The sequence below is a fragment of the Suncus etruscus genome, chromosome X (assembly GCF_024139225.1).
Source record: "Suncus etruscus isolate mSunEtr1 chromosome X, mSunEtr1.pri.cur, whole genome shotgun sequence".
Lineage (NCBI taxonomy): Eukaryota > Metazoa > Chordata > Mammalia > Eulipotyphla > Soricidae > Suncus > Suncus etruscus.
The window spans coordinates 118,952,230-118,969,911 of record NC_064868.1 but is presented as its reverse complement, the minus strand read 5'-3'; the positions used below and the strand labels follow the sequence as shown (position 1 = coordinate 118,969,911).

At 37.4% G+C, this 17,682-nt stretch overlaps 1 protein-coding gene across 1 annotated transcript in view; it reads left to right on the top strand.

The window, feature by feature from the left end:
- DOCK11 (dedicator of cytokinesis 11) overlaps window positions 1-17,682 on the top strand; it is a 238,753-nt gene that overhangs the window by 139,755 nt on the left and 81,316 nt on the right. The window contains exons 22-24 of the mRNA XM_049767019.1: window positions 9,632-9,707; window positions 10,262-10,368; window positions 14,551-14,662. Of these exons, the coding sequence (XP_049622976.1) occupies window positions 9,632-9,707; window positions 10,262-10,368; window positions 14,551-14,662 (295 nt within the window). The remainder of the gene's footprint in view (window positions 1-9,631; window positions 9,708-10,261; window positions 10,369-14,550; window positions 14,663-17,682) is intronic.

Below are 17,682 nucleotides of genomic sequence, written 5' to 3'. Positions count from 1 at the left end.
TTCTGCATGCAAGGCAAATGCCTTACCTCCATGCTATCTCTCCGGCCCCAGAGGGTTCTCAATCTTAATAGCTCACTTTTGGTTCCACTTTATACTTTCTATATTTTTCTGATAAATGAACATTCTGGAAATAGGTTGATCCACAAAATATGATTCAGTGAGCCTTGGTTGGAATATGAGATTTTCTTTTCTTTTCTTTTTTTTTCTTTTTTGATTTGAGGCTATCACTGGCAATGCTCAGGACTTTTCCCCAGCTTTACACTCAGGAATTTCTCTCTGTGTAAGGATTAAAGTCAGATTGATTGTGTGCAAGGCAAGCATACTGCCTTGAAATGTTATTTTCTTTCTTTCTTTCTTTCTTTCTTTCTTTCTTTCTTTCTTTCTTTCTTTCTTTTTCTTTCTTTCTTTCTTTTTTCTTTTCTTTTACTTTCTTTCTTTCTTTCTTTCTTTCTTTCTTTCTTTCTTTCTTTCTTTCTTTCTTTCTTTCTTTCTTTCTTTCTTTCTTTCTTTCTTTCTTTCTTTCTTTCTTTCTTTCTTTCTTTCTTTCTTTCTTTCTTTCTTTCTTTCTTTCTTTCTTTTCTTTCTTTTCTTTCTTTTCTTTCTTTCTTTTCTTTCTTCTTCTTTTTCTTCTTTCTTTCTTCCTTCCTTCCTTCCTTCCTTCCTTCCTCTTCCTTCCTTCCTTCCTTCCTTCCTCCTTCCTTCCTTCCTTCCTTCCTTCCTTCCCCTTCCTTCCTTCCTTCCTTCCTTCCTTCCTTCCTTCCTTCCTGCGTTCCTTGCTTACTTCCTTCCTTCCTTCCTTCCTTCCTTTTTCTTTCTTTCTTTTTGCCACACCCCGTGATGCTCAGGGGTTACTCCTAGCTATGTGTTCAGAAATTGCTTCTGGCTTGGGGGACCATATGGAATGCCGGGGGATCGAACCGCAATTCGTCCTAGGTTAGAGCGTGCAAGGCAGGTGCTCTACCACTTGCACCACTGCTTCGGCCCCGAAATTTTCTTTTCTAACAAGGTTTTGGTTGCTTGTTAACAGCTCAGGGACCTTTTTGAGGATCAAGGAATTCCACGAATCTCTGATATCCAGTTTATTTTCCTTTTATTTAAACATTGTGATTACAAATTTGTTCATTATTGATTTTCAGTCTTACAAGGTACACTACCCTTCACCATGAACATTTTCCACCAGTAATGTTTTCCTTCCCTTCTCCCCTGCCTGATAATTCCAACTATCACTTTCATAGTAGACCCTTCTCTATTCAAACTGCACTCTCCATTCTATTTTTTTGTTTGATTTTTGGGCCACACCCAGTGACGCTCAGCGGTTTCTGGCTATGCGCTCAGAAATCACTCCTGGCTTGGGGGACCATATGGGACACTGGGGGATCCAACCGCAATCCACCATAGTTTAGAGCGTACAAGACAGACACCCTCCCGCTTGCACCAACACTTCGACCCCAGCACTTTCCATTCTTTATAGCAAGCTTCCTACCATGAACTGGTCCTCCAAATCCTTATCTTTATTGTCTCTGAATAGCACCCCCACACTGTCTTTTATTTGCCTTATATTCCACAGATGAATGAAATTATTCTATGTCTATCCCTTTCCATCTGGCTCATTTCACTCAGGATAATACTCTCCATGTCTATCCATGTATAAGCAAATTCCAGACTTCATTTTTTCCTAACAGCTGCATATATTCTATTGTACCACAGTTTAGCCACTCATCTGCTGTTGAGCACTTGGGTTGCTTCCAGATTCTGGCTACTTTAAATAGTACTACAATGAATACAAGAGTGCAGAGGGCTTATTTTTTTTAATTATGTTTTTTGTATTTCTAGGGCATTTCTCTATATATCTATATATATTGCTGGATCATATAAAAACTCAATTTTTAGTTTTTTTGCATAATGTCCATACTGTTTTCCAAAAGGGCTGGACTAATTGGCATTCCCACAAGCAGTGAATAAGAATCCTTTTCACCCTGCATTCACACCAGCAGTAGTTGTTGTTGTTCTTCGTGATGTGTGCCAGTCTTTGTGGCATGAGATGGTATCTCATTGTTGTTTTGATTAGCATCTCCCTGATGATTAGTGATGTGCAGCATTTTTACATGTGCCTTATTTGGCCATCTGTATTTCTTCTTTGGGAAAATATCTGTTCATTTTTTCTCCTCATTCTTGAAAGGGGTTAGAAGTTTTCTTTTTCTTGCTTAGTTTATCAGTTTCTTGTATATCTTGCATATTAATTCCTTATCAGATGGGTATTGGGTCAATAGTTTCTCCCATTCTGTGGGTAGTGTTTGTATCCTCATCACTGTTTCCTTTGAAGCGCAGAGCTTTTTAGTTTAACGTAGTCCTATTTGTTTATTTTTGCTTCCTCTTGCTTGAATAGTGATATCTTCAATGTCAAACAGTGTTTTGACTATATTTTCCTCTTAAGTACCTTATGGTTTCAGATCTGATATCCATGTCATGTCTGGTGTTAGAAAGAGATCTGAGTTCACTTTTTTTGCATGTAGTTGACCAGTTCTCCCAATACTACTTGTTGAAAAGAATTTCCTTGTTCTACTTTGCATTTCTTGCCCCTTTATCAAGGATTAATTGATCATATACATAGTGGTCAGTCTCAGAATATTCAAGTCTTTTACACTGATCTGAATGCCTGTCTTTATTCCAGTACCATGCTATTTTTAATGAATACTGCTTTATAATACAATTTAAGTTGGGGAAAGTTGATGCCTCTCATTTTTTTTCCCCAAGGATTGCTTTTGTTATTCATCGGATATTTATGTTCCAAATGAGTTTCAAGATGGTTTGATCTACTTCTTTGAAAAATGGGGTAATCTTATAGGTGGTGCATTAAATCTGAAAATTGTTTGTGAAGTATTGCCATTTTAATCAAATAAATTCCTGCTAGTCCATAAGTAGGGTAGACAAGCAAACTTTGGAGCAAATAGAGGAAAATCTCTTTGATCCATGGGCCTTATTGAGAAAAGATATTGGGAGAGATATATCTTAGATATTAATCCCTTATCTGATGGGTATTGGTTAGAGTAATTTCTTCCATTCCCTAGAATCTTTGTATCCTGGTCATCATTTCCATGTGGTGCAAAACATTTATTAATTTTTTTTTTTTTTGGTTTTTGGGCCACACCCAGTAACGCTCCAGGGGTTACTCCTGGCTATGTGCTCAGAAGTTGCTCCTGGCTTGGGGGGACCATATGGGACACCCGAGGGATCGAACCGCGGTCCGTCCAAGGTTAGCACAGGCAAGGCAGGCACTTACCTTTAGCGCCACCCGCCCGACCCCAACATTTATTAATTTAATTCCAATTTATTTATCTTTGCTTCCACTTACTTGGTCAGGCTATTTCATCCTTGAAAATGCCCTTTGCTCCAAATAACATAGAGAGTTTTTTCTGCATTTACCTCTAGTATGTTAGAGTTTCAGACACGATATCAAGGTTTTTAATCCATTTTTACTTGATCTTTTTATATTTGTGTCCAGAAAGAGGTCTTGAGTTCAGCTTCCTGCATGTAATTGACCGGTCTTTGAAGAATGGGTTTATTTGATCCACTTCACATTTTTTGTTTCTTTATCCAAAATTAACTTATCATATACCTCTGTTATCTATTTAACAAAGGATATTCAGTTCTATCCATTTGATCTGAGAGTCTTTTTTTTGTCACACCTGACAGCACTTAGAGGTTTACTTCCTGGCTCTATGCTCAGAAATTGCTCCTGGCAGGCCTCAGGAGACCATATGGGATGCCGGGATTCGAACCACTTCCTTCTATATGCAGACACAAACGCCTTTCCTCCATTGCTATCTCTCTGGCCCTGATCCTAGAGTCTTTATTCTAATACCACACCATTTTAATTCCTGTTGCTTTGTAGCACAGTTGATATTGGGGAAGGTGATGCTACTCCCATCTTCTTTTTTTCCCTAATAATTACTTTGACTATTTTTGGAAATTTTATTGTTTCTATGAATTTCAGAAGTGCTTTACATATTTCTTTGAGAAACACTGTGTGTTTCTTATAGGAACTGCATGGACCCTGTATAGTGCTTTGGGAAGTAATGCCATTTTAATGTTAATCTTTCTATTCCATGAGCAGCAGATGTGTTTCCATTTCTTCATGTCCCTTTTTATTTCATGAAGTAGTATTTTGTAATTTTCTTTGTATAGATATTCCACCTCTTTAATACCTGATTCACAGGTATTTGATTTTTATGAGGCAAAATTGTGAATATGATTTTTAAATATCTTTTCTTCTCTTTAATTTGTACATAAGAAAGCCATAGAATTTTGTGTGAATTTTGTAGGCTGCTACTGTTAGATTACTGTTAGAAATCTATTGTTCCTAGGATATTTTTTTAAGAACTGTGAGAATTTTCTTGGTATCATATTTCTTCAGATATTGAGTGACTGACTTTTTTTCTGCTTCTCTGGATGCCCTTGATAATTTTTTCTTGCCTTATTCTGATGGCAAGTACGTCCGGTACTATGTTGATGAGATGTGGTGAGAGTGGGCAACATTGTATTGTGCCTAATCTCAGAGGAAAGGCTTTTAGATTTTTTCAATGAGTTTAAAGTTTGCTGTGGGCCTGTCTTAAATGAATTTGGTTCTATTGAGGAATATTTCTTTGATTCCTATTTTGTTGAGTTTTCATCATGAATGGGTGCTAGGTCTTACCAAATGCTTTGCTTCTACCCATATGACCAGATAATTTTTCTTCATTTTTTCTTCATATGGAATCTTATGTTGATTGCTTTGCCTATGCCAAGCCATCTTTGCATCCCTGGGATGAATCCTACTTGGTCAGCAAAAGTACATTTATTGAAGCCGGAGAGATAGCTTGGAGGTAGGCGTTTGCCTTGCATGTGGAGGGATGGTGGTTCGAATCCCGGCATCCTATATGGTCCCCCGAGCTTGCCAGGAGCGATTTCTGAGCATAGAACAGGAGTAACCCTGAGCACTGCTGGTGTGACCCAAAAACCAAAAAAAGTCATTTATTTTTATTTTTATTTTTTTTTTGTGGTTTTTGGGTCACACCCGGCAGTGCTCGGGGATTATTCCTGGCTCCAGGCTCAGAAATTGTTCCTGGCAGGCACGGGGGACCATATGGGTCACCGGGATTCGAACCGATGACCTCCTGCATGAAAGGCAAACGCCTTACCTCCATGCTATCTCTCTGACCCCTCATTTATTTTTTATTTTTTATTTATTTTTGTTTTTTGGGGGCCATACCCAGTGATGCTCAGAAATCATTCTTGGCTTGGGGGACCATATAGGATGCCAGAGATTGAACCCAGGTCAGTCCTGGGTCAGCCCTATGCAAGGCAAATGCCCTATCGTGTGCTATTGCTTCGGCCCCAAAATGTACATTTATTAATACATTGTTTGATTTTATTTGCTAGAATTTGTTAAGGATCTTTACTTTTTCTATTTTTTTTTACAGATTTTTAAAGTTTTTATTTTTTTGAAGTTAACATGTATAGAATAGAATATAGAAAATAACAAGCAAAGAACATAGTCACAATTGCAGTTAAGTCTGACATGTCCTTCTAGGTCCTGATTACCTCTACTACTAAATATCCATTATGTTATTAAAATCATAGGTTATATATCATGCTTCTTTATACACTATGAATAATCACCATATCAAAGTCCCAAAGCCATATGAGTATTTGGTAAACAAGAATATACAAGTCACTCTTCTAATCTATCCTGCCTGTCTTTTAGTCAGTGCTTTTGGATCCATTTTGATTTTGTCTACATTGAATGATTTATTGGTATGCAGTTTAATGCCATCTTTCTATAGAGTCTAAGTGTGTTTGTGAGGTTTGTCTTGTCTTAAAGTAGCTCCTTTAGTTCTCTTAAGGATAGTTTCCAGTCTATGAAGTTCTAGAACTTTGTTTATCTGTGAATTTGTGCATTGTTCCTTCAAATACATTCAGAATCTGGCTGGGTGAAGTATTCTTGGTGAGGTATCCATTTTTTACTTTTTTTTCATTGTATTCTCTTTTCTTATTGTATACCATCCTCACTATCTTTGGGTCCAGATAGAATTTCCATTGGTAAATGTGCTGTAAATCTTAAGGATGTTCCTTTGTGTTCAATTTCCTTTTATGATATTACTGCTTTCAGTATTATATATATATTTTTGGTTTTTGGGCCACACCCGGTAACGCTCAGGGGTTACTCCTGGCTATGTGCTCAGAAATCGCTCCTGGCTTGGGGGACCATATGGGACGCCAGGGGATCGAACCGCGGTCCGTCCTAGGCTAGCGCTGGCAAGGCAGGCACCTTACCTCTAGTGCCACCGCACTGGCCCCCAGTATTCTATTTTTTCTTTTTTTTTTTATCAGTATTTTATTTTTATCTATTGTTTCAATAATTCAATTAGGATGTGCTTGGGGTGTTTTTATTTGGGTCTCTATTATCTGGTACTCCTGTGGCATCCAGGATGAAGGTATATGTGTTCTCCAGCTCTGGAAACTTCTTAGTCAAAGACATCAATGATTCATTAGGATTTTTCTTCCTGGCTCTTTGGGACCTCAATTATTCTTATGTTGTTTCTCTTGATCTTTGGGAATTGATCCCAAAGTTCCTTTTTTAAATCTGTTTGTTTATTTTGAGGCTTTTTTTCTGGAGATTTTTTTCCTGCTCTTCATTTTCATGCTCATTAATTTGGTTCTCAGGATCTGTTACTCTACTGGTGAGGCCTTTCAATGAATTGTTCATTTTATCAATCAAGTTTTTCAGTTCTGCTATTTCTCTTTCTTTCATTTCTGCGCTCACATCCTGTTTTCTCAGCAGTATGTTCCATTGTTTTTTTTGAACTCATTGAATTTTAACTCTGAACTGAATTTCAGGCAGGGTAGGTAGGGGGCTACTGTTGATCGGGTCTGCAGGATTGCAATCTACATCCAATTTTCACACAAGGCATGGTAGGGTTTTGCACTGCTTTCCCATGGTTCCTTTTATAGTCTCAAAGTGCTGCTTTCTTATATCACTGTCAGTCTTCCCCATTGCGAGCAATATTTCATGGAAGCTGTAGAGTTTCTTGCAGATTTACCTGTATTGGTGGGGCACAGACTATTTGTGCAAATCAGGTTGCTCCAGCTATGGGTTGCATGTTCTTCCCTCCTTCCTCAATCTCTAACTCCCTGAAAATCTCTTCCTACTTGTACAACCTTTTGCCATTGTATTCATTGCAACTTGCCCCTATTTTTGTTTGGAGGCTACCCTTGTTGGTTTTCAGTGCTTACTCCTAGATCTGTGCTCAGAGATCACTCCTGTTGGGACTCAGAGAACTGTATGTGCTCCCAGGGATTGAACCCAGATTGGATTTATGCAATGCAATCATCTTTCATATTGACCTGTCTCTCCAGTATATCTTTCCAGTTTTACCCTACAATATATTATGCCCATGCATTCTAGATTTGGGACACATATAGGACACAGTCTCATCCACACATCCCTTCTATATTTTTTCTAGGCAAAAAAATAGCTCCATATTTTTGTTTGCCATTTCAAAGCCTCTAGGTTCTTGGTTACACTCATTTGGTGATAGTCCATCTTACCAACAATCCTCATAAAATGTGGTGCTTTTCAGTAATAACAGCTTGTCATGCCACACTGTTATCATGAGTCATTGTTACCTGACATGGTAATTCACAATGCTCTTTGGAAAGTCCCCCTGTCAGATGATTGGTCAAGCTTGCTCTCTATTCCCAGAAAACTATTTTTAAGCCTCTGATAGCTTGTTGCCTGTAGCTCCCCATGATATAAGTCAGCTAAACAGGCCAGCTACTCTGCGTAATTCTGTGTCAGGCTGTGTCTCTCCCTACCATGACCACACTAGCTTGTATTTATTACACTCCACATTTGACAGTGGTGCATGGAAATATTTGACTATCTCTCTTTGGTAGCTCATGTTTGCCTCAGGATTTTTTAACTTAAAAAATTTTTACGCACCATGGCTTACAATACTACTAAAATAGGGTTTCATCTATAATATATTTCTTCACCACACCTTCTACCAATGTCTACTTCCCTCTATCATTGTTCCAATGTTCCCCACCCCCAACCATATGTCCTATTTTCCATTTTCCCTCCCTTATGGCAAACTTTATACTAAAGACCACTTATTCATTTCTTAATTTCTGTTACCTTTAGATATTATACCCCAACTATTAAAACCCCATTTATGAGAGATAAAATTCTGTCCCCTTGGGCCCGGAGAGATAGCACAGCGGTGTTTGCCTTGCAAGCAGCCGATCCAGGACCTAAGGTGGTTGGTTCGAATCCCGGTGTCCCATATGGTCCCCCGTGCCTGCCAGGAGCTATTTGTGAGCAGACAGCCAGGAGTAACCCCTGAGCACCGCCGGGTGTGGCCCAAAAACCAAAAAAAAATTCTGTTCCCTCTCCTCTTGACTAACTCCACTCAACGTGATATTCTCCATATTCATTCACATAACAGCAAACTTCATGGTTTAACCTTTTCATTTTTCCCTTTCTTTTTTTTCATTTTTGGGACACACTCGGTGATGCTCAGGGATTACTCCTGGCTATGCACTCAGAAATTTTGGTCTGTCCTAGGTTAGCACATGCAAAGCAGATTCCCTACCCCTTGAGCCAACGTTCCGGTCCTTTGTCTTTTCTCATGATCATACTTTTGACTTCTAATCACTTCTCCTAGTGTTCTCTGTCTCCAAGGAAGAATAAAAGCCCCATTCAACACAAAATGGACGTGTTACACTAGCAGTCCAGGGGCTAAGGGTGGAGGTATGGGAAGCATGCTGGGAACTATGGTGGAGGGAGGTCAATGCTGATGATTGGAATGGCCCTAATTCGCTGTCACTATGTAGCTTAAATATAACTGTGAACGACTTGTAATTTACATTGGTTTCAATAAAAACATTTAAAAAAAGCCTTGTTCAAGGGGTGGAGGGAGGACAACACTGGTGATGGGAATGGCCCTGCTTCAATGTCACTATGTACCTTAAATATTACTGTGAAAGATTTGCAATTCACTTTGGTCACAATAAAATTATTTTTTAAAAAGAAAGAAAATAAAAGTAAACACACTTGAAGAGCTGTTCTCACAAAAAGCCCTGTTCAGTCTGCACCAGCTTCAGTTTTTACTAATGATCTAGAATTATGAATATGCCATTTATACAAACAGTATGCGGATACCCCATTTAAAAAAAGAGAGTTGATACCTGCCATAGAATTTTACCTTTGTTAATGAGAAATCCTCATGACTGGTGGGCCTATCAGGTAGAAATTATGTGACAGGATTGGGACATTTATTTCTCTAAACCAAAATCAGAACCTGTGTCATAGCTGAAACCTAAGACTTGGGACAAGAAATCTATAAAGATCTGACGGCTGAACCCCGCCTCTCAGAAAAGCAAGGCAGCTGTGCATGTAGTTCCATATCCTCCGTTTCAACATTTTCTGTTGTCTTGGAAGAAGGAAAAACCGACCAATCACGAGGTTTCTCACTAACTCTGATCTTTGTTTAAAATTAGTTGACCCTCTCAATCTGTACACTCCTTAATTTCTTATCCTGGTATATAAATGTGTTTAAGTAGCTGACAGTGGTATCATGTTGTGTTACAGACATCCAGAGATGACTTTGCATGTGGCTTTACTTCACCTACGAGCAGAGGAAGCCTGAGCACTGACAAAGATACTGGTAATGAACCCTTTAAATAGCCTCTATTGCGTGGCTGTTTAGAAGTGTGCACCTTTCTGTAGTTTTGAAATACTTTATAACTAAAACTGTACATAGCGTGATCTTCCTAAAGTTTGTTTCAGTTCTCATCATCATTGCAGCCAAATTTTTGTGCTTAGGTTTCCTTGCTGACACATATTCAAAAAGTAGCATGGTATACTTAGAAAATAAAGAGTAATATAAAGCTAGATTACAATGTTTTCTTTCTCTATCTTGAATAAAGCACTTCTATTTTCTGAATTCTGAATATCTGGAAAGTTCTCTCAATTTATAGTGCTTTATTTTATGACATTTAGAAATACGTTTTCATTTTATGTATAGTATAATATTTTGAAAGTATAATGAAAATCACTTATTTTTATCATGAAAATGAAAATAATTTTTTAAAGTCTTACTTTATTTTTTAAAGAAATATAAATTATTTCAATAATATTCAATAATAATATTCAGTAATAATGTATCATTATTAAAAATAATTTCATTAGATTATATCTAACCTCTTTATTTTTTTCTAGTTTACGGGTCTTTTCAAAATGGACATGGAATTAAGAGGGAAGATTCAAGAGGTTCCCTCATACCTGAAGGAACAGGATTTTCAGACCAGAGTAGCAGTGGTGAACATGTAAGAACTTAAATGTCTTGAATTATCCTAGTGATTCAATAAGCTACAAAAAACCTTTCTTTTATGTAAATTAGAGGCTACCCTCTTGTGTCCATTCTGAATCTGAATCTGAATTACGTAGTTTTGAAGTATTTCAGCAATTTTTTGTATCCTAGCAACTAGTAGATTTATTTCTTAAACTGTTAATATGGACAAAGCATTCATTTTTAAGCTTTCTAATTATGAATACATTAATTTAACCTTCGTACACAGTAGCCTGTTCTAGAGGAAAGGTCCAAATTTAAACTATTAACTAAATTTTATCATTTTGGAATTATTATAATTGACACTTTCTTGAAAAAATTTAGGTCCCCAAATTATTGATTCTAGCACTGCTTAATCAGATATATTTCCAACTATTTCATCAAATTGCACTGAACACTAATGTTTAGAATATGTTTGACTTGAGGCAGAAAAACCTCATTTTGGAACATGGTTTTACTGCCATATTTATAAAAACAATGAATTCCAACGTTTAATTTACAATGGATAATTGGGATTATGATTTAGAATAAACAATGAAGTTGGGAACAGGTCTGAATCCTGAATTTTTTTTCCTCCTCCTAGAAAATTTTGTTCTCATCGTAGTATTTTTTTCTCCGATACTATGGGACTAATAAATTGGTATCATTATCACTAGGGGACTTTTAAAAAGTGTATAATTGGGGTTCCCTCAATGTTTCTGATTCAGTTGGTCTGGAATGGGCCCTGCTAATTGATATTTTTAAATTCCCAGGGAATGCTAGTGCTGCTGATTGAGTGCTATATACTCTTGAGAACTACTGGGCTATAATGAACTCTCTTGAACCTTTGGGCACACAGTAACTTATTTACATGACTTTCTTTTTCACACCGTATTGTATTAAGTCAAGACAATCATAACTTAATACACCTAGGTATGGCAAACATAGGCCCATTTACCAGATTCATTAATTTATTAGTCATGCAGCTAGCAAACTTGTTTTGTTTGTGGGCCATACCCAGTAGTGCTCAGAGGCTATTCCTGGTTATGCATTCATGAATTACTCCTGGTGGGTTCAGGGGTAATATATGGGATGCTGGGAGTCACACTTGGGCCAGCAACATACAAGGCAAATTCACTACCCATTATACTATCTCTTTGGACCCAACAGTTAGCAAACATTTAAAATTCACATATGTGGAATCAGAGAGATAGTATAGTGGGTAGATTCTTTGTCTTGCATTTAGCAACTTAGATTCTGTCTGCGGTACTAGGTCCCCAAAGTCCCACTAGCACTGACCCCTGAACACAGCGATGTACAGGAGTAAGCACTGAGCACTTCCTGATATACCTCTTCACAATCACCCAAATCCAGTTAAGTAAAATCTGCATGTTTAAGGCTTGTGGATATGGATCAGTGGTAGAGAACTCGCCTTGCATGTGTGATGCTGCAAGTTTGAGCCCTGAGACTACTCTACATAACTTCTGATGCAATTGTGGTTCTTGACTCCATAACTATAAGCACCTCAGCCAGAAGTGACTCTTAGTACCTCTTCATAGCAACAAAATGTGAAGGGTGAGGAAGAGGTTAAAATAAAAGAAACCTACATATTTTCTTCCTAGTGTAGTTTTTTCATAGTAAATCTTTTAAAAACAGTGTTTATTCACCAAGAGTGATACCTGAACACCGAACAGGGAGTACGCCCTGAGCAGTATTGGGTTGTGCCCCCCCCCACATCCCAGTACATATAATTTACTAAAAATAAAGCAGAGACCCAACTGATAATACTGTGGGCAAAGCACTTGCTTTGCATGCAGCTGATCTGGGTTCAATTCTTGGCATTCCATATGGTCCCCCAAGCCTGCCAGGAATGATTACTGAGTGCACAGCCAGAAGTAACCTCTGAGCACCAATGAGTATGTCCCAAACAACAACAACAACAATGACAAGTAGTATTTCTCATTTAATTTGATTGCCATAACTTGTGGTGCTCTGGAAACTATCTGGTACCCAGGATTGAATCTGGGCCCCCCCACATGCAAAGTAGGTGTTCCAGTCCTTTGAGCCACCTCTCTGACTTCTTTCATATCAAATCTTACTGTAGGAAATGTATATCCCCAGTCCAGTTGAACTCAATTGAAAGTCTTTATCTCTTTTTTTTCCAAGCACAACCAGCAATTATCAGGGGGTTATTCCTGCACTCAAAATTAATCCTGGAAGGCTTGGGGACCAATATGAAAAGTTGGGCACTGAACCCAGGTTGACTATGTGTAGGGCAAGTGTTCTACTTACTGTACTATTGCTCCAGCCCTGAAAACCTTTGTGTTTAAGAAGGATAAATTATTTTTATAAGCTAAATTGCCATTGATTGATAACACTATAGAATTTTAGGGGTATAACTTTACATTTTCATTTGTGTTTAGATTTTATTTTTTGGTTTATTTTTGTTTGGTTTTGGGTCACACCCAGCTGTGCTTAGGGGTTACTCTTGGCACTGCACTCAGAAATTGCTTCTGGCAGGCACAGGGACCATATGGGATGTCAGGATTTGAACCACTGTTTGTCCTGGATCAGCTGCATGCAAGGCAAACGCCCTATCACTGTGCTATCTCTCGAGCCCCTCCATTTGTGTTTAGGACTCACTACACCTACCACCAAAGTCTCAGTACCATCGGATCCCCCAAAGATCCCTATAACTGTTCCTTTCATTTGCCTCTAGCAAGCAAAATATTAGAAGGGGAAGTCTTGGGGTTAGTTACCAGGGGTAAAATATTTAGGATATGATGATTATTCTGTTATATAAACCTCAAGTCAGTCAAATATTGTTGTTATAACTGACTTTTTTTCCTTGAGGTATTTGGAGTTTGAACCTAGGGCCTCACATGTATAAAGCATGTACATTCAATAAAGCTCTGGCCCCAACAATGGATTTTTTTTTTTTTGCTTTTTGGGCCACACCTGATGACGGTCAGGGGTTACTCCTGGCTATGTGCTCAGAAATCTCTCCTGGCTTGGAGGACCATATGGGATGGTGGGGGATCAAACTGTGGTCCATCATAGGTTAGCACGTGCAATGCAAATGGCCTACCCCTTGCACCACTGCTCCAGCCCCAACAATGGATTTATTTTGTCATTAAGTAGTACAAACAGCAGTACTTCATAAAGCTCTAGATTTAAAGTGTTACTTGCTGGATCATCCTTAGTGTATTTACCTTATGATATCATTAGTCTTTTCTTTAGCTATTTAAAATAATTTTGTTGGTCACATCTGTGGTGTTCAGGGTTTAGTCCTGGCTCTGAGGATCACTCTGGGATCACTCCTGGTAGTGCTGAGGGAACCATATGCAGTGCCAGCGATCAAATATGGGTTAGCCTGTGTAAGAAAAGCACCTGTACTTTTTCTCTGGCCCCTCATATGTGCTCTCTGACCTATATTTAGAGGTTGGATTTCAAGAAATTAAGGAAATGTTCAAATAAAAGGGTTTAAAATGTTAAAGAGTTGTTTCTCCATAATGTTTTTTTATCTAAGTAAAAGCTATTTTTTTTCATTCACTGGCCACAAATAATTAAACTGTTTTATTTTTAAAACATAGACCAATGGGACAGAAATACACAGAGTGTTCCTGACAATTGTCTTGATGAAAACCTCAAAGGAATTTACCATATTACTTGCTACCAAAAATGTAGCAATAAAGAGATGTTCTCTTACTATATTCTGATTGTAATATATTTTAATTATGTTTAGAATTTTTTCCAACCAACACTAATGATAAAAAGTTGTTAAAAAGACCTGGGGCCGGAGAGGTAGTACAGTGGGTAGGGTGCCTTGCACACATCCAACCAAGCTTCAATTTCTGATATTCTCAGTGGTCCTCAAACTATGGCCCGCGGGCCACATATTGTATTTGTATCTGTTTTGTTTCTTCATGGCAAAATAAGATGTATGCAGTGTGCATAAGAATTCGTTCATAAGTTTTGTTTTTATATAGTCAGACCCTCCAATGGTCTGAGGGACAGTGAACTGGCCCCCTGTTTAAAAAGTTTGAGGACCCCCTGCTCCAGATGGTCCCACAAGCCCTTCTAGGAGTTACTCCTGAACACAGAGCCAGGTGTAACCTACCCATTCAAAAAGGGAAATCTGGAAAACTATTACTTTACCAGTCCTTTCTTTATATTACAGACCCGACAGAATTCTACAAGGAGTAGTATTTCCCAGTATAACCGATTGGATCAATATGAAATTAGAAGCCTGTTGATGTGCTACTTATATATAGTGAAAATGATTTCTGAAGGTGAGTCACCAGATATTCAACATAGACTTTATTAGATTTCCTCCTAAGATTAGATAACCCTCCTAAGTTCACACACATGTTCATGCAGCAAATATGTGTCCACAATCTAAATCTAGAACACTGGTGCACTAGTAATAGACTTTTAAAGAATTCTGACCTTCCAATATTTTGACTTACTGGTAAAATAAGTTTATTTCAGTTTCACTGCTTTGGTTCTTTGAAACAATTTGAAACTTTCTTTAAAAATTAGTTTCTATAATTAGACCAGTTTGAGAAATGCTAAGCACCTTTTTTCTTCATAAAAAGCATATTCTGCATTAAGTGATCAGAAAGAAATGTCAATACCAGGAATAATATGTAACCTTTTAGCTTTTATTTGTTCCAGGATTTAGGAAAAGAGAAGCAAAACAAATTGGGAACTGAGGGTAAGGGATGCCTTGTTTTCCAAACATTGCCACTCTATAGGTGTGATGTCACATTTTCATGCTCTAGTTCCTTCCTTCATATATCATACATTTATAATGTATTCCTATCATTTCCTTTTTGCATTATGTGACATAATAGAATCAAAAAATTAGGCAGCAATTTAGAACAGAAAAGTGACTGTGGGTTCTGAATGTAGTTATATTTTCTCATTTTGCATTTTTCTATTTTTATACATTTTTTGTTTTTTTTTTTCGGGCCACACCCATTTGATGCTGAGGGGTTACTCCTGGCTAAGTGCTCAGAAATTGCCCCTGGCTTGGGGGGGGAACCATATGGGACGCCGGGGGGGGGGGATCGAACCACGGTCCTTCCTTGGCTAGTGCTTGCAAGGCAGACAGACACCTTACCTTTAGCACCACCTTGCTGGCCCCTATTTTTATAAATTTTAATATTATTTGTGTTCTTCTTTTGTACTACTACGGATATAAAGGCATAAGTTGTTAATCAGCTAGACAAACATTAAAGTTAATGGCTATATTTGAATAAATAGTTTTCAACTACAGGATAGGAGAGAGACCTTAAGTAAATCAGTAGTTATATATGAATAACTAGCTCTAAGTTAATTACAGAAATCTTAAATCAGTATCAACAAATGAGTACCTAGTTCTAAAGTACATTAATAGAACTATTAAATGAATAACTGAAATATTTAAGGTCTAAGAGTATCTTCTAGAATAAAAGTCAAAGATTATATTATAATGTGATAGTCTCATTTCTATGCTTGTCAGAAAAACTCCAGTAAAGGGGGGGATATCATCTTTAGTCCGATTGATATTTCATTCCAAGGGATAATGAATAAGGAAACAATTTCAGTGACAACTCAGGATCTGTCTTCCCACAAAATAAAAATTGGGAGAATGTGGAAAGTGATTGCGAATATATATGTGTTTCCTTTATACAATGATTAAAAGACGAAACCTGTAGTGGTTAGCTTATTATGCATAATTTATGCATAATATAATATATGCATATGTTATGCATTATTATGCATAATATTATGCACAATTACCTTAGCCTCACTTTCTAGAAAACAAGAAACATAATTAGAAGAAAGGAAGGGGGAAAATATAAATTTCCATTCCAGTACCCCCTCACATTCACATTCTTGTACCCACATACCATACATATAGTGTGATAAGCAATGATAAGCCTTCAACAACTTTTGTGACGTGGTGGGTAAAGCTGCCTTGTTTCTTCCGAACTCCATAATTTCTTTCTTCTCTCATAAATGGCTCTGCTTGCTTAATAGTCTTTGTTAGTTAGGTTTGCTTTTCCACTGTTCTTGCCTCTTGATCTTTTCAAGCACATTTTAAGTAACTTATGTACGCTCTGTATTATGTCTTCTATTTTTGTACACAGAAAGTCATGCTGTATGATCTCTACAAAATCATGTTGAGTGTATTTTGAAAAGAAATGTCTACTTGTGGATCTTTGTCGGGATGTATTCTAGTTGTCTTTTCTGGCAAGTAGTTCAGTCACTCAGTATGCGCTTTAGCTGTTGAACTTTCAAATATCCGTGGCTGACAGGACATCTAGCTTTATTTTTATTGGCTTCAAAACAGTAGCAATGTAAAAAAAACTATGCTGTAAGTTTATACATTTACATGGATGTAGAAGGGTTCTGAAGAATTCCTTTTTCTATTTGTAGTGATGTGTTATTAAAAGGCAATAAGTCAAAGTCAAAAGTCATTTGCCCAAACTCATTTTAAGTCTGACTGCCTTGTGATTTAGTTTGTCATATCCTGATAAATGGAATCAGAGTGAAGAGTTTTAAGTCATACACTCTAAATTGATAGAAAAGACTTTCCTCTTGTAAAAATTGCTTTTTCCTTAAGTGAGGGAAGAGAATTATTTCTCATTCTTCCTGACTGCATCTTTGCTTTTCTCTTGAGTGTAGACTGCCTAATGCTCTGGGGGTCAGCCACATACTCATTTGGAGATTCACTAATAGTCTTAACAAAAATTGATTGGATAGTGTATAGTTATATTTTCTTAATACACTTTGATTGATACAAGAAACATCCATTTATTTTCTTCCTTTATATCTTGAAGTACAATCTAAAGGAAATAACACATAATCTTTTATATATATTTTATTTAAACACCTTGATTACATACATGATTGTGTTTGGATTTCAGTCATGTAAAGAACACCACCCATCACCAGTGCAACATTCCCATCACCAATGTCCCAAATCTCCCTCCTCCCCACCCAACCCCTGCCTGTACTCTAGACAGGCTTTCCATTTCCCTCATACATTCTCATTATTAGGAAAGTTCAAATGTAGTTATTTCTCTAACTAAACTCATCACTCTTTGTGGTGAGCTTCCTGAGGTGAGCTGTAACTTCCAGCTCTTCTCTCTTTTGTGTCTGAAAATTATTATTGCAAGAATGTCTTTCATTTTTCTTAAAACCCATAGATGAGTGAGACCATTCTGCATTTCTCTCTCTCTCTCTGACTTATTTCACTCAGCATAATAGATTCCGTGTACATCCATGTATAGGAAAATTTCATGACTTCATCTCTCCTGAC